General features: G+C 41.1%; 1 protein-coding gene across 7 annotated transcripts in view; it reads left to right on the plus strand.

Moving 5' to 3' along the window:
* LOC119653512 (putative polypeptide N-acetylgalactosaminyltransferase 9) overlaps positions 1-17,674 on the plus strand; it is a 405,357-nt gene extending 387,683 nt beyond the window's left edge. For all 7 annotated transcript variants that reach the window (XM_038058174.1, XM_038058173.1, XM_038058180.1 and 4 more), the window contains 2 exons: positions 15,831-15,938; positions 15,998-17,674. In XM_038058174.1, coding sequence (XP_037914102.1) covers positions 15,831-15,938; positions 15,998-16,159 — 270 coding nt within the window. In that variant the 3' untranslated portion in view covers positions 16,160-17,674. The remainder of the gene's footprint in view (positions 1-15,830; positions 15,939-15,997) is intronic.
* The last annotated feature ends 1,826 nt before the right edge of the window (positions 17,675-19,500 follow it).

Genomic DNA, 19,500 nt, shown 5'->3' on the forward strand with positions numbered 1-19,500 from the left:
ATCTGTTTACATACAAAAAGGGTGGTATACCATTTTTTTGCCGTATATAAGTATATGAAACATCAAATAAAAAGCCTCGATTAGTACTTTCTAAAGGTCTTAGTTTTGACAATATCGGCGGATGGAGCACGCACGAAAGACCTGAAAAATAATACGAAGCCGGCCTAATAAGACAGATATGTCTCTCTCAAAAAGCCTCGAAGTACTCTTCACAAATGGGCTAGCATACCGCAAATCTAAGGGGGCGTGGAGTGTCAGCTGCGCTCATAAATCATGCTTTTGCTTTCATAATTAAATTTTCCGCATACCTTCCTAACTCTGATCTGCATTTTCCTTCGTTCAGCAGATTATCTGAACCTTCGGTGGAAGAGCGCTCCTCCCAGCCAAGACTCCTTGTGATGACATTTCCTAAAGTTTACTAGACGCTCCCATGTAACTCAAGTCAAAAAAAGAAGGGAATTCGCAATATTGACAAGCAGCCGCTGTGTTAATCATTCGTCCCGGTAGCCTCTTTAAGATATACATCGAACAAGAACCATGAGTTGCTGATGGGGAAATTAGGGGTTTAAACTACACACATGACGATCTATTCTATTGTAAGCGCAGCACTAGACACCATACCTGCATAATGGATTCAAAAAACGTCTTAGTTATCCTGGTTGGATGAGTGACCATTCTGAAGAGTTCAATTGCACCGTTTTGTCGGCAAAAACTCCTAACACCGTAGTTGCTGTGGTAAAGTTTAGCTGAATACAGTCGGCTCAGCTCTCCAGGGACAGTCTGAAGGTTTCTTCCTCCTCTCCGAAACTTCGGTAATGTGAATTGAAGAATAGACCAAATCTAGCAACATGGTCCTTTATAGACCCGTAACCCGTGAAAAGAGCCATAATCCTGTACGCATCTGCATGCATCCAAGCCAAAAGTTCTTGCGATCGGGTCTTGTTGTAGTAAGATCAAGTTTCCTAGACTTCGCACAATATGAATATTCGTAGTAGATTTCACCCTTCTGCTGCGCCCACCAAGGGACCGGCCACTACGTCTGTCTACCTCTTCTCCTCCATTTCCTATCAACGGGAACCTAGATGGGGTGCTTTGAGCGTGCCACACGGACTATTCAGTAGGTCTCTGTACTGCCTCATCCATTTGGAGCTTGTTGAAATTGGGTAAAAAGGCTTAAGTGTCGCCAGGCGCCAGTTAGTATAACTATGTTAGCTTGGGATTCGCATCATGCTTCAAGTACCTAACCAACTCGCCAATACTTCCTCTTGAAATATACTGGCAAATCCTGGAAGACCCTAAGATTCGACGACACCGAGCGTATTCGAGAAACTCCTGCACCGACTCCTGAGACCGTATTCGAAGCACACTATGGATTACCTCGTAACATTTCTTCCACTACACCTTGTCGGAAAGCTCACAGCAGAATTTCTTTCGAAACCCGACTTGCTTATGGCGTGTGCGTGTGCATTTGAGGTGGGAGAGAGGCAAAGGCTCTGAGCACTTAGACCTTAGTGGTCCATTATACCCGATTTCCCCGTCTAACGGAATATCCTGAATTCGTTTATGTATCGCAGGATTTCCGTCAGTGGATGTGATGCTATCCGCTGCAGCTGGAGCACATCAGCACCAAAAATCTGATGTCTGGTGCGTCACTAGGCAGGGCACTCACATAGAAAATGTTCCGTGGATTTCGTTTCCTCATTACAGGAAGGACACGCATCATCTTAGATAATTCCTATTCTGAACATATACCCAGGTAATGAATTATGGCCACTCAGAAGGCCCACAATACTTCCGTAAGTCTTCCTGCCTTTCGACAGGATAAACTTTGCAGTGTGTTTGTTTGGTTCTGACGGGAAAAGTTTGGTGTCCCTAGCAGCATTAAGGCTTCGCCACCTGTCATTATGGGAAGCTTGCTCCCAGTTTTTGATAGCAGCATCAGTCAATGCTACTGGTACCTCAATTGTCGGTTCCAGTCCGGGCATAGGGAAAGTTGAAACCTCTTTTGCTAACGCGTCCGAGATTTCATTTCCCTCTACACCACACTGAACAAGTACCCACAGTAGTTCCGCCGTATTGAATCTAAAGATAGAGTTCAAATAGTTTCTGCACTCCTGGACGATTTTCAAGATGATCCAACTACTACTCAACGCCCTCAATGCAGCCTTGCCATCACTGCAGATTGCAATGCGCCTGCCCGTCAACCGCTCGTCAATTACTCAGTTTGGCGCCCTTAAGATCGCATAAACTCCGGCATGAAAAATCGTTGTGTATTGTCCCAAAGGAAAAGCCACTTCTCGTTTTTATGCTCCAGAACCATTTTCTGTCTTTGAGCCATCGGTGTAGAAGACGTCAGTATATCCTGAAACGCATTCTTCTGGTTCGTCCAAGTTTTCTCTCTGTTTCAAGATAATATCATATCTTCTACGAAACAGATGTATGAGGATCTGAGAATCGGAAGGCATCACGAAAACTAGATTCAATTCTCCCAATGCCTCTTCCAATGCCCTGTGCCCCCACGCCCCTTGTTTTCCCATTGATCTAATTGAATTCGTCCATGAGCCGCTCTCATTGCAGTGCTCTGAATAAACAAATCCACGAGCTGCAAATTGAGTAATGCATTCAGAGCTGCGCCAGATGTGGTGCTCATGGCACCGGTGATACCCAGACACACAGTTCTTTGCAGTGTGACTAGTTTACAGCGAAAGCTCTTTTGTTTCACCTTAACCCACCACACTACGGATGCATAAGCAAACATCGGCCTAATGATAGCAACATATTTCCACATTACTACCTGAGGCCTAAGTCCCCATGTTGAGGCAAAGGTCCGCCTACACAGCCCATAAGTTGCATGTTTGTTCCAAAAAAGCTTCTTGTCTAAAATAACTCCCAGATATTTCACTTCTTCGGAGAGTTGAAGGGTTGTACCCTTCGTCTCTGTAAGGCAAAGCCCATTCTGTTTCCTCCTTTTGTAAATAATACCATTGTGGTTTTATTTGCATTTACTGAAAGTCCATGCCTGAGGCACCAACTGTCAATCAAATCAACGGCGCGTTGTGTATTACTGCACATCATTCCGAGATCTCGACCAACAGCCAGTATAACCACGTCATCCGCATAAGCTTGAACGTGTATTGGCAGATTTTGCAGTTCGCATAGTGATGAGCTGATCAGCATACTCCACAGAATTGGCGATAGCACACCTCCTTGAGAGCAACCTTTCGTCGCTTCCGTTGTTAAGTAGCGATGAACACCCACCTCAGCACACAACAATCTCTCTCTCGCGTTAGCATAGCGTAGATCCACTTTATTAGAGTTTCGTCAACACCATACTCTCTGGCGGCATCACAGAGCTTTTGGAAAGGCGCACTGTCAAAAGCCCCTTCAATGTTCACAAACACCCCCATCGCGTACTCACTCTTCAGAGTTGCATCCTCTATCTTTGAAACGAAAGAATAAAGAGCAGACTCACAGGACTTTCCACGTTGGTAAGCATGTTGGGGCTAGGGGTGCGACTTTAGCACCTTCTCGCAAATCACGCTCAACCAGTCTCCCCAGACATTTCAGCGAAACTTATGTTATTGTTTTGATTTGTCTGAAGTTCTTTGGATTAGAATAGTCATCTTTCCCAGGCTTTGGTATGAAGACTACCTTCACCTTCTGCCAAGAGGAAGGCATCCTCGAAAAATATTTCTTAGAAGTCTCTCTAAGTGCTCAATACCCTCCTCGCTGGGTAGATGCCATCCATACCAGGTGCTTTGAAGTATTTAAATGATAGTATAGCAGCTCTCGTTTTTTCATTGGTAACAACCGCTCTCGCAGTATCCCAATTCCCCTTGCAAAACCTTCGTGTTGAAGGGTTTGCAGAAACCGCAGAGAGTCTGTATAGACTCAACTCTGGCACGATTTAGAAAACGTGTGGTTGATTTCCTGAGTCTTTGCAGTTCTCGGTTCCACCATGGAACCATTTTATAAGGTGAAATTCAGGTACCTTTGCCGCGGTTATAACAAACATTAGTTTTATTTTTGTTGGATCTATACTTAATTGACATTTTACAGCCCACAGGCACATCTCTGCAAATAGGTTCTCCTGAATTTCACTCATAACGTACGAAAACATTCTTGACACCAATATCACTAAACTGTCGGCATACGCCACGTACTTCTCCACTGCCCTTGCCCAGTATCCGTAAAATGCCAACCATCTCTTTCAAGAGATGACGCTGCTTTGAAATGCCTTCTACTCGCGATTCAGATCACGTGCCCACCTCCCAGATCGGATTGGGTCCCCTTAGCCTGGTTCTAAACACGGATACAATCTAATAGATAAGACACTCCGTCATTAAGCCTATTCTGGTTGACGGTTTTGGCACCATCATTGTTGAATGCTCACTCTATCTCCATGAAAGGCGCTTACCACGTCCACGCGTCTGCAGGAGTGCAATACATTTCCGAACTAAATACAGCTCCGGTAAATCTAAAAGCCATGGCACAACCCTTTCTTGCTATTTCTGGTGCATAACTAACATTATGCCATCGGAGCTTTATATATATATGCGTAAGGCCGGCAAAATGTTCATTATGAAGGCGCTTTTGAAAACAGGCTAATCCGTCCGAAGCGTCCTCGAAATCGAAGTGAATCTTTATTAAAATTAATAACTGCGTAACCTACATTTACAGAGTGGGAGGTAAAACATCTCCTTGATATATACATTTCTCAAAGAGTATCTAAAATCACAACTGGCATTTATCTGATCCCATGGATAGAAACGTGGGCTGTGTCACTGGAGGCAGCATGCTTCCCCAAAAATAAACACGAGGGGACAGCACTGTACGAGTTTGACACTTACCTCCAATCTTCTCAGCATTTCCTGACGCGCCAAAACAACATGGAATCGATCTCTTCACATTCTGCAGTGAAGGAAAATTCACATTGTGATGTGGAAGAAAACAATTGAAGCAAGATCTTTCAGGGGCTGTCTACAAAATGAGGTTCTCCTTCCACCGTTTAACTCCTAGAAATGGACGCCTTGCTATGGCTAGTAGATGATACAAGGGTCTTTGTGGAAGCATTTGCTGATTATCTAGCTACAATAATTGTCGGTTGATCTGCGGACTCAGAATGTGGCCATTTGAATCCACAGTTGTGCTCCCGTAACGGACTCACAGTGAACACTAAGAAGACTGGTTTAGTTGTGTTCAGTAGGAACGTTAGGCGTGACAACTACATAGTACCCACATCATTTCTAGAGGTAGAAACCCAACTGGTATAAACAATCAAGTATTTAGAAGAGCATCTTGACTCCAATCTAACGTGAGAGCATTAAATCCAGGAACAATAACAGAAGTGCTGTAAATTGCTCTAGTTCTGTAGGATTGCCACAAATAAGTCCCGGGAACTTTCATCACAACCGACTCCTTGAACACGCAGAATAAAGACCATTTTGATCCACGAAGCTGTCAGTAAAAATCGAAAGGTTCGGTTCCCTACATGTAACTGGATCGATTAGAACAGCAGCGTGCGAGGCTCATTCATTTGGGAGTGAAACGGAAAGCAGCTAACGACGCCTGCAAATAATACCGTCATATGTGTCCATCTGGAAATCCTTGGGAAAATATCAGGTGGTCGTAATGCCTGCTAGTCATATGGCTTTCAGATTTGTCTATGAGATTTCTGTAGTAATCACTGTGATCGGTATGTGGTTGCACCAATACTTGGAAGTCAATGGTAAATATCCAAACGGCCGGCCGAAACAATGCTGGCTTGATACACTGGATGGTGATTTGAAGGCCTCGCAACTACATCCAGATCAGGTTTTTGATAAAATAAACTAGCGCAACCGACCACGACGAGCCGACCCGAGCTCGTTCACAAAGACAAAGGCTACAGTTTGAAAAAAATGTGTAGTAATCAATAAGAGAGATGGATCACTGACAAATGGCTGCAAGTCTTTGGCATTATAGATGTATAATAATTAGTTTCATTGGAAGATTATTACTTCCGTCATAGAAGGTGGACCAAGCTCATTGGTGTTTTCGGAAAACCTGATTATGGAGCTTAGGTGTATCCGAATTTTTGCGACAGAAATAGAAGGGTTGGACCTTCCTATTTACTCCTGTATTCAAAAAGTGTTATTAGCTCTAAATAGCTACACCAAATCATGCCAAGCTACTGGCTACCAACAGTTGCTGCTGAAGCTTAGCCAACTGAACGGCAAGTCTTACCTGAAGAGCGAAGTTGTGATCACTCTCGCAGTCGAATAGAGACATAGTAACATTGATAGGGATTTGACTGCAAGTAAAGGGGGTGGCTAAAGACATGAAAGTTAGAAAAAATAGGTCCCTGTTGTCAAATTGGAAAATTCTATAAGTAATGGTACTGATAATGCCACAACTCAAGCGCCTTCCACCCAGTTGGCCTATCTTTGGTGGCTTGTCATCGACCACCGTAAGTTTTATATTTTCTGTTCATTCCTTTATGAAACACGAAACATTTACAAGGGACACAGACACTTCTTTCTGATTGTTATTTTTTCAATTTTCAGTGCTTCAGTTTTATGATCACCCAGCTTAAGCTGGAAGGAGATCATTAAGTTAAATACGAACATCCATGACGCAGCTGTGTTTCAAATTCAACATACGAAATCGAGAGATTGATGCTCAATTAACTTGACCATTGCACCGTAGAGTTGCTACTCTCTAATACTCAGCTCAATGCGTTCGAATGAGGCTGGGCTTATCTTCTCGACTGAACTACCATTCTTGCCTACAAATCCTCAACCTCAAGAGTAAAAACAAATAAGAAAATCGTTTATCGATTTTACGGCAAATGATAGTGCTGGCCCCACAAAAGTGGCGGGGGTGCACGTTTTATGCCAGAAGCAACCTTCGTTTCACTAACTTACGTTGATTTTCTCCTTATCCTGAAGCCTCAATGTCAACTATTTACAGGACTTAGATTTGATTGAGACAATTAACGGAAAACCAACATAAACTTACCACAGCGGCAAGTTAGGCTCGAAGTTGGTTTCATACCTTTTATTAAAATCAGACGCTGAAAACGTAGGAACTGCATACCAAACGTCATCTTTAATTCTCCCTCTAAGTACCCCAAATTTCATCAAAGCTTAAAGCGAAATCTATTTAAAATTATGCCAAACTCCCAACGATACTACATATATTGATCTGATCAACACCATCGCCGCAACCCTTATCCACCCCATTTTCCCCAATAAAACTTAAATCGGATTCAATTTGAAAGTTTGTTGTAAAACGTGAAATTCATTTCTATTTTGATCCCCTTCCAATATCACAGAATTTTCCCTGTCGTTTTCGTAAAACTTTTATATTGAGTACGTCGACCATATTCCGGAAAGTTTTCAAAACATTCATCTAACTTTTTAGCAACATTTTCCGCTTCGGTCCATAGGCATTGGTGGCTCTCAAGAGTTGACCTATGTGGATGGATGGCTTACTGTTCATTCAGCTAATAGTTGTTGATCAACAAACTTTTTTGAAAATTGTTCGTTTGCCAAGATTGACTAGCGGTACATGTCTCCTGAAGGGGCTTTTCATGGAGTTTATGGAAATTGAGTTGTTCAACTCGCAGAACATAAAATTCACTGTTTGCAATTTGTGCGTGAGTTAGAAATTTGTGTTAGGGAAATTGCTGATTTGCGGTTTTAAATTGAAATTAATGTCAATGAGTTATGGCAATGGTTGTGTAGTCCCAGGCCCGACTAGAGGGGGTTGGAAAGTTAGAATTCCACCGCCATAAAAATTTAAAAAAAAAAGAGATGATAACCGGAGATACGTATAATTCTCACCCTGGGTCGGTTCTTTTGCATAAAAAACTAGCCAGGGCCCGGACTTTCTCTCTAATATATAGTTCAGATATATGCTCTCTTTTCGTTAAGGACTACCACTATTTGGATCATATACTGTGTTTCCTCCACGCGTATCTACTTTTCATTGCCTGACAGATAAGCTGCTAATTACGAGGAGCTTACGGAGCTTCAATTAGGAAAATCTTAAAATCGATACTTTAGAGGAGGCGAGAGAGTAATCCACAATTACTAATTATCATAAACAGGGTAATCTTATGTTAAGTGCGCACTTTGAATCTTTAAAAGTTCGGACAATCTGAATACCTTGTTTACTTAGAACTAATTGACATTCAAACCCCATAAACGATTTGTGTTTTCGTTATGGGCAGAGACTCTATTCGCATTCAACAATTGGCAATTTTACTTCAGATTCTAATTTGATTACCATATTCTGCAGATCCTTATTTTAACGATAACTGGGTTCTTCCATCGTTCATCCCATTTTTAACTTGCTGAAAAAACTGACAATAGCAATTTTAGTTTAATTTCCAAGTTTGGCCGTATTGCTCCACTATCATCAAAACTCCATCAATTTATCTGAAACAAAAAGTACTCTAAAACTTCCTGACTTCTGAAGAGGTTCATGTACTGCCCCTTAAAATCTACTTTTCCAGAAGTAGAGAGTGTGCAGATTTCATGTTAAAGAAGATTTTATGTTAAAGATTATTTTTTAGCAGGGCCGCGTCCTTCTCCTCACATTGGTTAGATATAGCCGATACTGACACCTCAATTAAAAGCTCTTTCAGGCTTTTCATGTCTCACTTTCTAACGAACAATAGAAATGTCATTCTAGCGGCCCCGGGTTCTTTCACAAAGATTGTGACCTGCAGGCAGAAATTTACACTTCCCCATTCAATTGCACAAGCCCTAGCAACTCCACGCTTCAAAGTAGACTTGACAATAGATGGCCTAATGCTAAATATTGGCTATGGAAACAGCGTTGTGAAGCCTACAATAGGATACTTCATATTGTTTTGGTGTTTAGTGTTAAAAACCCTGTCAAGAGGGAGGCATAACCATCTGAGCTTACATGCGCCGTTAGCTGGTTACTGTTTCATTTCCAAATGAATGAGGAGGTAGATTCAGGATAATTTCCGCGGCGGTCGTTCGTCATCCACAACGGCACAACAACCAGTATTCGGTCTAGGCCTGTCTTAATAATGAACTCTAGACATCCCGGCTGTGCGTCGAGGTTCACCAATTCAATATCTTTAAAAGATGTCTGGCGTCCTGAGCTACCCCATCGCTCTTTAGTATGCAAGGTCCGCCTCGTCTTCTATTTATAGACTTTTGGGCTCCTCATCATACGGATCAAGTGACCCTATTTTTTATTCAATACCTGACGGTCATGGTATCGGTCATAAATTTTGTCGTTATGTAGGCTGCGAAATCGTTCATCCTTATGCAGGGGGCCAAAAATTCTTCGGAGGATTCTTCTTTCTAACGCGACCAAGAGTTCGCAATTTTTTGCTAAGGTCTCCGGGGAATACATAAGGATTGTCAAGATCAAAGTCTTGTACAGTAAGAGCTTTGAGCCTAGGGTGAGACGTTTCGAGCGAAACAGTTTTTTTAAGCTGAAATAGGTTCTGCTGGCTGCCGACAACCATGCGCGGATTTCATCATCGTAGTTGTTATCGATTGTGATTTTCGACCCTAGATAAGAGAAATTGTCAACGGTCTCAAAGTTGCATTCTCCTATCCTTATTCTCCCTGTTTGACCAGTGCGGTTTGATGTTGTTGGTTGGTTCGACTTGGGTGCTGACGTTGCCACCATATATTTTGTCTTGCCCTCATTGATGCGCAGCCCAACATCTCGCGCGGCGCCGGCTCGATCTGTGCGAAGGCAGTTTTTACGTCTCGGGTGGTTGTTCCCTTGATGTCGATATGGTCAGCATAGGCTAATAGTTGGGTGCACCATAGTGCCTCTCGCATTTGCCTCAGCTTCCGGATCATTTTTTCCAGGGGCAAGTTAAAAAGGACGTATGATAGACATCCCTTTGTCTTAGACCGTTGTTAATGTTGAATCATCTCGAAAGTTATCCTGCTGCTTTTATCTGACCTAGCACATTGGTCAGAGTCAGCCTAACTAGTCTTATCAGGATACCGAATTCTCTCATGGCAGTGTACAATTTTACCCTGGGGATCTTATGATAGGCGGCCTTGAAGTCGGTTTGAAAGATGGTACAAATGTTGTCCATATTCCAACAGTTTTGCTATTGCTTGCCGCGCAGAGATATTCTAATCTGTTGCTGATTTGCCTGCAGTGAAGCCTCTTTGGTATGGACCGATGATGTTCTGGGCGTATGAAGCTATCCGGCCTAGCAAGATAGTGGAGAATATCTTATAGATGGTACTCAGCAACATGAGCCCTCTATAATTTCTGCACTGCATGATATCCCCCTTTTTATGTATGGGACAGTTAATGCCCCGTTGCCAGTCGTCAGGCATTGATTCGCTGTCCCACAGTTTGAGCATCAGTTGACGAACTGCCTGTTGTAGTTCGTCGCCTCCATAATTAACCAATTCGGCTGTAATTCCATCGGCTCCTGGCGACTTATAGTTTTGAAGTCGGTGGATTGCACGGACTGTTTCTTCTATGCTTGGTGGTGACAGCATTTGTCCGTCGTCTTCAGTTGATAGAACCCCCAACTTGCCGATATTTTGGTTGTTGAGCAGATCATCAAAATACTCAACCCATTGCTTCAATATGCTCATTCTGTCGGAAATCAGATTTCCTCTCTTTCTATCGCCAGCATGAGTACCGAGGTGTATAAAGCTTCACCCTGCTGACTTCTTGGTAAAATTTGCGCGCCTGGTGCGGTTGCTCCCTGTGCTTTTCTAGTTCACAGACCTGTTGGCTCTCCCAGGCTTCTTTTTCCAATCCATTTTTTGAGAATGCAACATTACTCGGTATGCATCATTCTTTCGTTTCATTACTAGCTCACATTCATCGTCGAAATAACGGTTCCGACTTTTCTTGCAGCTCGGGCCTAGTATGTTTGTGGTCGCATCAATAATAACCTTCTTCATGTGGTTGTGAAGATCATTTGTTGATGCTTCATTTCCATCTGCACTTCGAGGGTCGGCTCAACTGCCTCGTAGAAGGTATTCTTCTCCGACTCTACATTCTCCTTTCTAGGCGCATGAACGTTAAAGTGTCTTATATTTCAAAATTTGCCTCGCAAGCGCAGAGCGCGTAGCGGTCCGCTTATGTTTTCAAAGCCGATAATAGCAGATTTCATTTTTTGACTGACTAAGAAACATACTCGTACTTCGAGCACATGGTTTACTGGATGGCCACTATAATATATGGTGTAGTAGCTCTTCTCCAGGAAACCGGTCCCTGCCGAACGCATCTCCTGCAACGCTGTCACATCAGCCCTATATTAGGCCAAGGTATCGGCTAGCTGTTGAGCGGCTTCTTCTCTGCACAAGGAGCGCACGTTCCATGAGAAAATGCGCAAATCGTTACACCGTTTAGGTTGCAGGTTCGTCGTTGTGCTGTCAATCCAACCGAATCTTTCGTTAAGAAAGAGCTCTCAGCGGTCACCACTTGGAGGTAGAGATAGGGTGAGATGGTAGATCTATTGGTGTTAGTTCAACAGGCGTTTCCCAGGTTTTATGCTCCATTTACGTTTCGCCCTGGGACCTATACTACTCTTTGACTGCAACTTGCTTATGTGAAAGCAAAAGGTCGACAATCATTTGTCAATGCTGAAAATTTGCTATGCTAAAATTTGAATGAGAATTAGGAAATAGAAGGGAGTGAATTGGTAACGCGGGAAAAGAAACAAATGCTACATATTAGCAAATGCATTCTCTCATCAGATTGCGTTGCACATCCCGCAAACCCGAAGACACTACCAACGTACACCTCTATTTTAGAACAAAAAAACACATTTCTTAAGAATCTGGATTTCTCAAACTAGAATAGAAAATGACCCAATTTCCATCATATATACATTGCAAAAGATAATCATGTAAAAGTCACCATACACGTTCCGGGCACTACTTATAAATATACACATACTCAACTGACTTTCAAAAAAATCAACCTCAGCACTTCAGCAGTGCACTCTGCCAGTTTAATACTGACAACTTGTCACAACCATTTCTCCCCTAGGTTCATATCCGAAGTAATATCTGCAGAAGCTAACGGATGTAGCCAAAATATGACAACAGAAACAGCTAATGACCATGGTAACGTGAACTAAATATCCAAGCTATACATGGTGACCTAATCGAAAGCTTTCACTTTCAAAGGTTTTGTGTAAAATAAAGCCTTATTAACATCGGTTTACTGTCTGTCTGTCCTTCTGTCTTTTTCATCGTTGGAAGGTGAGAAGGCTAAAAACCTACTGCTACTCCTACCATGCAGTTATTGGAGACTCTTACTCACTAAAACCACCTCCTTCTCTTGTTATAAACCATTGCATCGCGGGGCTGGAGTTCTTAACTGCGGCTCATTATTGATCTCTGCCTTTCTTGTTTTCTTTACAGTTCTTCATGCCGTAGCTTTTGATGAATCGTTTTCAACCCAATTAGAACTTGATTCCAACCCTTCGTTGACTCCAACATAAACTCCACTATATTTTCAGGTGTTAAGCACCTTGTTCAATAAGCACTGCATACCCGAAGTGCACTTATTCGATACGCTATTCCTAGTTTTCCGCAGTTGGATTTGAACAGTTGCCCAAACTAGAGCTGCATAGAGTAGCACGGAACTAACTACCCTTGAAATAAGACGTCGTCGATTTTGTCTTGATCTACTAATGTTCGGCAGTATCATCGAGATCGTTAAAGCGTTGGAAGACGTTTTAGTTGTGGCGCCCTCAATGTGTTTTTTAAAGTTGAGCCTTTTGTCAATCATTACTTCCAGGTATTTGAGCGACTGTTGGGAGTAGATTGTTTGTTCACCAACTTTAATTTTCTCGTGTGTCCTTCCTTATTTTGCTGACTAGCACTAGTTCCGTGTTATGTTCAGCAAGAGATAGGCCGGACTTTTTCAAGAAGGAATTCGCTTCATTTACGTAGATCTCGATCTCGATCTCGTCTAAGCGTTTTGCAACTACTGTCCCATATTGCTTGTCGGATAGGCCTCCTTCCTTTTCCGCAATAGCGAGCAGTCTGTTGTGTATTGCTCGCTCAAATAGTTTTCAAATGGTATTGAATTCTCCTTCTCTAAGGCATGCCGTAAAAACTTGGGCAAACATACCTGGCGCTGTCGTGGCTGCCAGTTTCAAGGGTGATATCCGGGATTCCATCTGGATGGAGGATGATCGCGCTGCAAGTCTTTGACAGCCACTGCAAGTCTCCCCTCCGGTATGTGTTGACTCCCCCAGAGTTCACAAGTACGACATTTAAGCGTGAGAGCGTCTCTAGCAATGTTTTTACCCTTGAATTTGTTTTTCTACTTCCCCATTCTTCTGCCCATGCGTTGAAATCACCAGCAATTATTTTGAGATTGTAACATCTTGCATCGAAGGATAGTTTCTCTAGCAATTAGGTGAGGCTAACTTGGCACGTGTAAATCCGTCCTTTGGATGTTTTTTCACATCTTCTATAGCTGCCGCTATTTTTCATTTTAACACAGAACACGCATTTGGGCTTTCCGTCGCAATCCTTCGCAAAATGGCCTTGTCCTCCGCACTTGCGGCACAGAGTAGATCTGTCTTGTGTGCTGACAGTCGCAATGTGGCCGAACTGCTCTCCGTCTGTCTGTCTGTCGCATGCATTTTTCTCGGAAACGACTGTAGCGTTTCACACCAAATTTGGGTGAAAGGTTTGAACTGTGAACCCTCATGCATACAGTAAGTTACATAATTATACATAAAATCTAAGGAGGTGGGGCCTCGATATATGCAAAGGGTTGGGGGGGGGGGAGGATTTGTAAGTTTTTTTTGCATGAATTATAGTCATGTGAGCCATCAAATGAAAGTTCCCGGTTAGTAATTTCAGAAGCCGTTCTTAGTTTTGAATCCTCATTGCGGTGGGTCAAAATTGATCATTTCTTTAACGGACCCATTCTCAGAAGCTACCTAACCGAAATATCTGAAAAAAAGGCTGCCGCTATATGGTGTCTAGGCTCCGAAATACGCTCCATACCGATATCTGCTCAAATAAAGTTAATGATAGTATATTACTACAATTTTTACTAATTGGCTGCAAAACCCCGCTTAAGTTCATTCTAGCACCACCAAAATTTGCAACAATATAAGGTATAAGATATAGAGCATGATTCTACCAAGTTTGGTGCAAATAAATCGCATTTTTACTAATAAAGTTATAATAGGTCAAAGTTGTCGCCTCTTTCCAAATTCAAGACTTTGAATGTCAATATCACCTGAATGTGGATATTCCCACGTAATGTATGCTTATAGTACGTGCTAGGTACTAATGGGACAAATTCACACTCAAATGTCGTTATAAAAGGAATACACAAAACCTTTCATACCTGAAGCGTTCAGCTTCCGATTACCCGACTTGTTTTATCATGCCAATTGTGACACTAAACAAGCTTAGTTTCTTGGGGTAGTCAGCGGTAGTCACTCCAGCTCAAGTTATTAACGGATTGATTTAGAAAAATTCTGATAATATAGATAACGTTATATTTTCATAAAGAAGGGTTCTTCGCTAATTACCGGGAAGCACACATATTGGATGAAATCCGTGAAAGATATATTCTGTCACTGATACTGCTATTGTGATCAGGGATACAGGAATTAGTACCTTAAGTGTATAACACATTCTAGTTGACAAAAGTATTTTATCAAATGCTCATGAAGGTTTTTGATAAGCCGTAGTAATCTGCATAATTAGCATGCGCCTTTGTTATTTCTTCTAAAATTTAGAAAGGCGACCATCCAGCAAAACTTCCTGCAAGTTAAGACTATTTCATATCAATGAGCTCTTTCATCATCATCATCCACGGCGCAACGACCGGTATCCGGTCTAGGCCTGCCTTAATAAGCAACTCCAACAATCTCGGTTTCGCGCTGAAGTCCACCAATTCGATATCCCTAAAATCTGTCTGACGCCTTGGCCATTGTTCATCGCTCCATCTCAGGCGTAGTCTGCCTCGTCTTCTTTTCCTACCATAGATATTGTCCTTAGAATCTTCGGGTTGGATCATCCTCATCCATACGGATTAAATGGCCCACCCACCATAACCTATTGAACTAGATTTTATCCACAACAAGGTGGCCATGGTATCGCTCATAGATTTTATTGTTATGTTGGCTACGGAATCGACAATCCTCATGTAGGGGACCAAAAATTCTTCGAAGGAATCTTCTCTCCAACAAGGCCAAGAGTTCACAATTTTTTGCTAAGAACCCAGGTCTCCGAGGTATACAGGACTGGCAAGATCATAGTTTTGTACAGCAAGAGTTCGAGCGGAACAGTTTTTGGAAGCTATAGGGTCTATTGGCTGCCAACATTGTCACCAAATTGCTGGCCAAAATTGGTGCACCAACGTTGCCTCAGCCGCCATACCGCCTCAGCGGACGTCTTTTTGCTACCAAGGATTAAAAAAACTTTCAAAGGAGCTTTGACTCCAGTTGTCGACTTAGAGGACACCTTCAATGATTGGGTGAAGCGTTGGCAACCATACGTCAAATCACAGGGACAATACTTTGAAAAGTTCTGAGGGATTGCAAACTTGTATTGAATAAACAATTTTTCAATAAAATCATTCCGAGAACTTTTGAGACTGACCAAGTCCTGTGGTGCCGCTTCAACATATTCAACTGGAAAATTTACGGTTTTAATTTATTTAGAACTGGTGAGCATGGTGAAAGGCACGAATACCTGAATACAAATGCGTCGTTAAAAGATGGAACGCAACATTTATTTCAGCGGTTTGAATTACACTTGAAGGGATATCTCACCAAAACAACGACAATAGGAATTGTTTTTGTCTAATTTATCTTAAAATAATTTTAGTACTGGATGCTTAGTAAAACAGGCGAAATTCGAAGAGACGAAGCTTGTCTGGATTATGCAGGACACGATGTAGTTCTATATCCTTGCCACGGAGCTAAAGGAAACCAGGTAAAATCCCAGTAATTGCTTTTGTATCGCCTCTAACCCTTTCCTTGGTCTACTTTCAGTTCTGGTCGTATCAAGGCGAAACCAAACAACTTCAACACGGCTCATCGGGCAAATGTCTCGCGATAGATGAGCAAAAGTCGAAAATCCTCATGGAAGAATGTGACGATTCAAATCCACGACAAATGTGGAGTTTAGAAAATTATGATCCGACGAAATTGTGAGATTTAAAGATATTCTCATTTTCTAAAAACCATTCAAAGTCTGTGAGAAAACAATTATTATTGAGAAGCTCAAATTCTACTTATACGCGCAAAAAGCAATCGTTGAGAAATGTTCCATTAGGCGAAAAGTATCTTTAAGGATTTCCTTTGAAATGATTTTATCTTAAAGAATCAGCGAAATGTTATTAGACTTTTCACGCCTAATTTTGTTTTTCTTTTTTCTTGATTTTTGCTTAAAGCTTTTGATAGTTTTTGTTTTTTTTTTCTTGTGTTATTTTTGTTCAACTTTAAAGCAACAAATGCGAAATAACTTGCATAGTTTTGTTGATCATCATATTTTTTAGGATAAAATATTATCTATTTATATAAATATCCTACTTATGTGCGCCAAACAGCGCTTCCTAGGTAAATGAATTTTATAATTTACGAAGCCTAACTTGTATATATCAAGATATTTGTATTCTAGCCACGTAGTTAGTATTATCATGTACTTATTATGATTGTGTAGAAAACTTCAAAACAATATATTTTCCTTTATGATACCGTTCAATTTTTGGAAATTATATTTGATTTAGCCGATAATTAGGATAAAAACGAATTTTCCAAAATTTAAAAGCTGATCAATGACGGTTTCATGTCTTCCGAACAACTTTCCTTTGTCATTTCATTTTCACGTGATGGAGCAGACATGAATTCATAATAAGAGAATGTAAATTTAACTCGCTTTGTCTTTATGTATCCTTTCGACGCATGCAAGGTGTATATAAATAGACAAACAATAATGGCAAATTCGATTAAGTATTTATACAAATTAGGAAGCGATGAGTTCAATAAGGAAGAGAGGACCTCTTCTTATCCCTGGTGAAAATGGTCATCTATACATTTTATATTATTAAGGACATAAGAATATCCATCAAGTGAAAATAAGTGAAAGAAAAATAACTGTTGTAGTACTTAGTATTTATATGATTTAGTAAGAATGTCTTAAATATGCGGAAGGGTATGTACTATGTAACTGAGTCGATGACTGACAAGCTAGCGCGTATGTACTAACCATAATATAGCTAACAGTATAACTTCGTTACTAACTTCTTGATGAATACTATTTGAGGACATATATGGAGTAAGACATATACTTTTTTTCCGGCTAAAAATTTGTAAAGTATTTCGGGACCCACTTGTCCCATTTTTCATTCCAGCATTTTTTTAAAGATCTGTTAAGGCAATCCAACTATCAAATCCATTGCTCGCTTTTCGGTCCGGTTTGGAGTCTTTAGCCTGTGTTTCAACAGAGAGACAACTCCATTCAATAACCACAATGACCACTTTTTTCAAATCTTCGGAGTAACTCTCATGTCAATTGTCCCCAACAGCAAAATCGCCATCTTTCAGTGGTGACAATCATGTAATATCGTCATAAAGACGATTCGACCGTGAAGACTATACTCAGAGTTCAACTCCCTATCACTAAACATGTATGATGGGGAAAAATCATTGCACATGGTTGACCGTCTACAGTAATTGCGCACAAAAAAATTCCGCGCATTAGGTCTAGTGTAAGTGCCGTTTATGTGATGTAAAATTGCCACTTACAGATAATCTTCGCAGAAAATAAAATATCTACCGCAGTGTAATTATTTTTCACTTTTTGTCAGAAAGAAAAGCGCAAGAATTTCACGCTTGTCAGATATCGATAAACTTGGATACTTAATTTTCTTCTTTTAAAATTCACAAATTTGTCGCGGTTAGTGATATATTAAGATGACTTGAGTCTTTCACCAAAAAATATGGAATTTCTTTAAACAACTTTGTTTACTGGTATTAAGCCTTTTTTTCCCTGGAGATCATTGATGGTTTCATCTACTGAAAATTATCAATATTTCTTCTCACTGTAACCGATGAGGTTCATTACAGGAACTTCTTGTTCGCTAATCAACATTTTTTAAAATGATTTCAAATCTTTTTCTTGAAAAGTCCTGGGGTAGCTGATGCACAGCTACAGCGCATAGACGCGATTGACACGCTACATATGCCACACATAAGCACTTATTTATAGATACAAACAGGGCGCATTGTCCTTCTAGAATTTTATAAAATAATTTAAAAAGTCTAGAGCTTGCCATTCTTTCTGGGAGTAGCGCATGGAAAGTTACCAACAGTTTTTCCAAAAGTCCAAACGTTAATCAACTTCTGTGTGCATCATGTCACCGGGGTACTCTGACCGAAGACAATAAAAACAAGTCGGGAAATCGGAAGCTCGACGCTTCAGGTATGAGATGTTTTATGTATTTTTTTTATAATGACATCTGAGTGTAAATTTGCCCCATTAGTACGTAACACGTAATATACGCATATATTATGTGAGAATATTCACTTTCGGGTGACATTGATATTCAAAATCTTAAACTTCCAAAAACGTGACAACTTTGAGCTATTATAACTTTATTAGTAATAGTTCGATTTCCACCAAACCTGGTAGATTAAGCTCCATATTATAGCCTATATTACCATAGGACCTAGGATGAACTTAAGAGGGGTTCTGCAGCCAATTACTGAAAATTATAGTAATATACTATTATTAACTCTATTTGAAGGGATATCGGTATCGAAGGCACTTCGGACCCTAGCCACTATACAGTGGCAGCCTCTTGATTATTTTCAGAGCTTTCGGTTAGGCAGTTTCTGAGAATGGCCCCGAACTCTCCGCCTTTCCAACCAATATCAAAACTAAGACCAGCTTTGGAAAGTACTAACCAAGACCTTTCATTTGACTATATTAGGTGGAAAAAAATTGCTGCTACGGTCTCCGAGAAAAGTGCGTGTGAGGAACAGACAGACAGACACACAGTAAACCGTTTTACCAGACCAGATGCCCGTGGATCAGAAGATGAGGCACTAAGGGATAAGTCACACATTGGAAAAGAGTGGTAACTTCGTTGCGGGTTATCTTATGCAATGGGACCCATTACTACAAGATGGCCGACGAGTGGGTTGCCCTAGAGCTTTGTAGCATAGAAGAGTGATGGGATAGTATCAAGGACCAAAAACGATAGTGCAACTGACACATTGGGACCTATGTGGGGTTAATGGCAACCGTATATTTAGAAGAAATGATCTCTGGTTTATCATATTTCCGAACAGCACCACGGACCTTGCTCGTTATCCCCGATATTCTTTACATTTCGCTCACTTTTTGACAATTAATTGAAACGAAACTGAATTTCTCTCTTTTTTCGTCAGAAACTTAGGAACTCATCGCTCACAAACTCTTTTAAATTGATACCCTCTAGCGATTTTATTGTAGCTACCATGATTGATATCTTTGATACAATTTCGTTCCA

This window comes from Hermetia illucens, chromosome 4 (assembly GCF_905115235.1).
Source record: "Hermetia illucens chromosome 4, iHerIll2.2.curated.20191125, whole genome shotgun sequence".
Classification (NCBI taxonomy): Eukaryota; Metazoa; Arthropoda; class Insecta; order Diptera; family Stratiomyidae; genus Hermetia; species Hermetia illucens.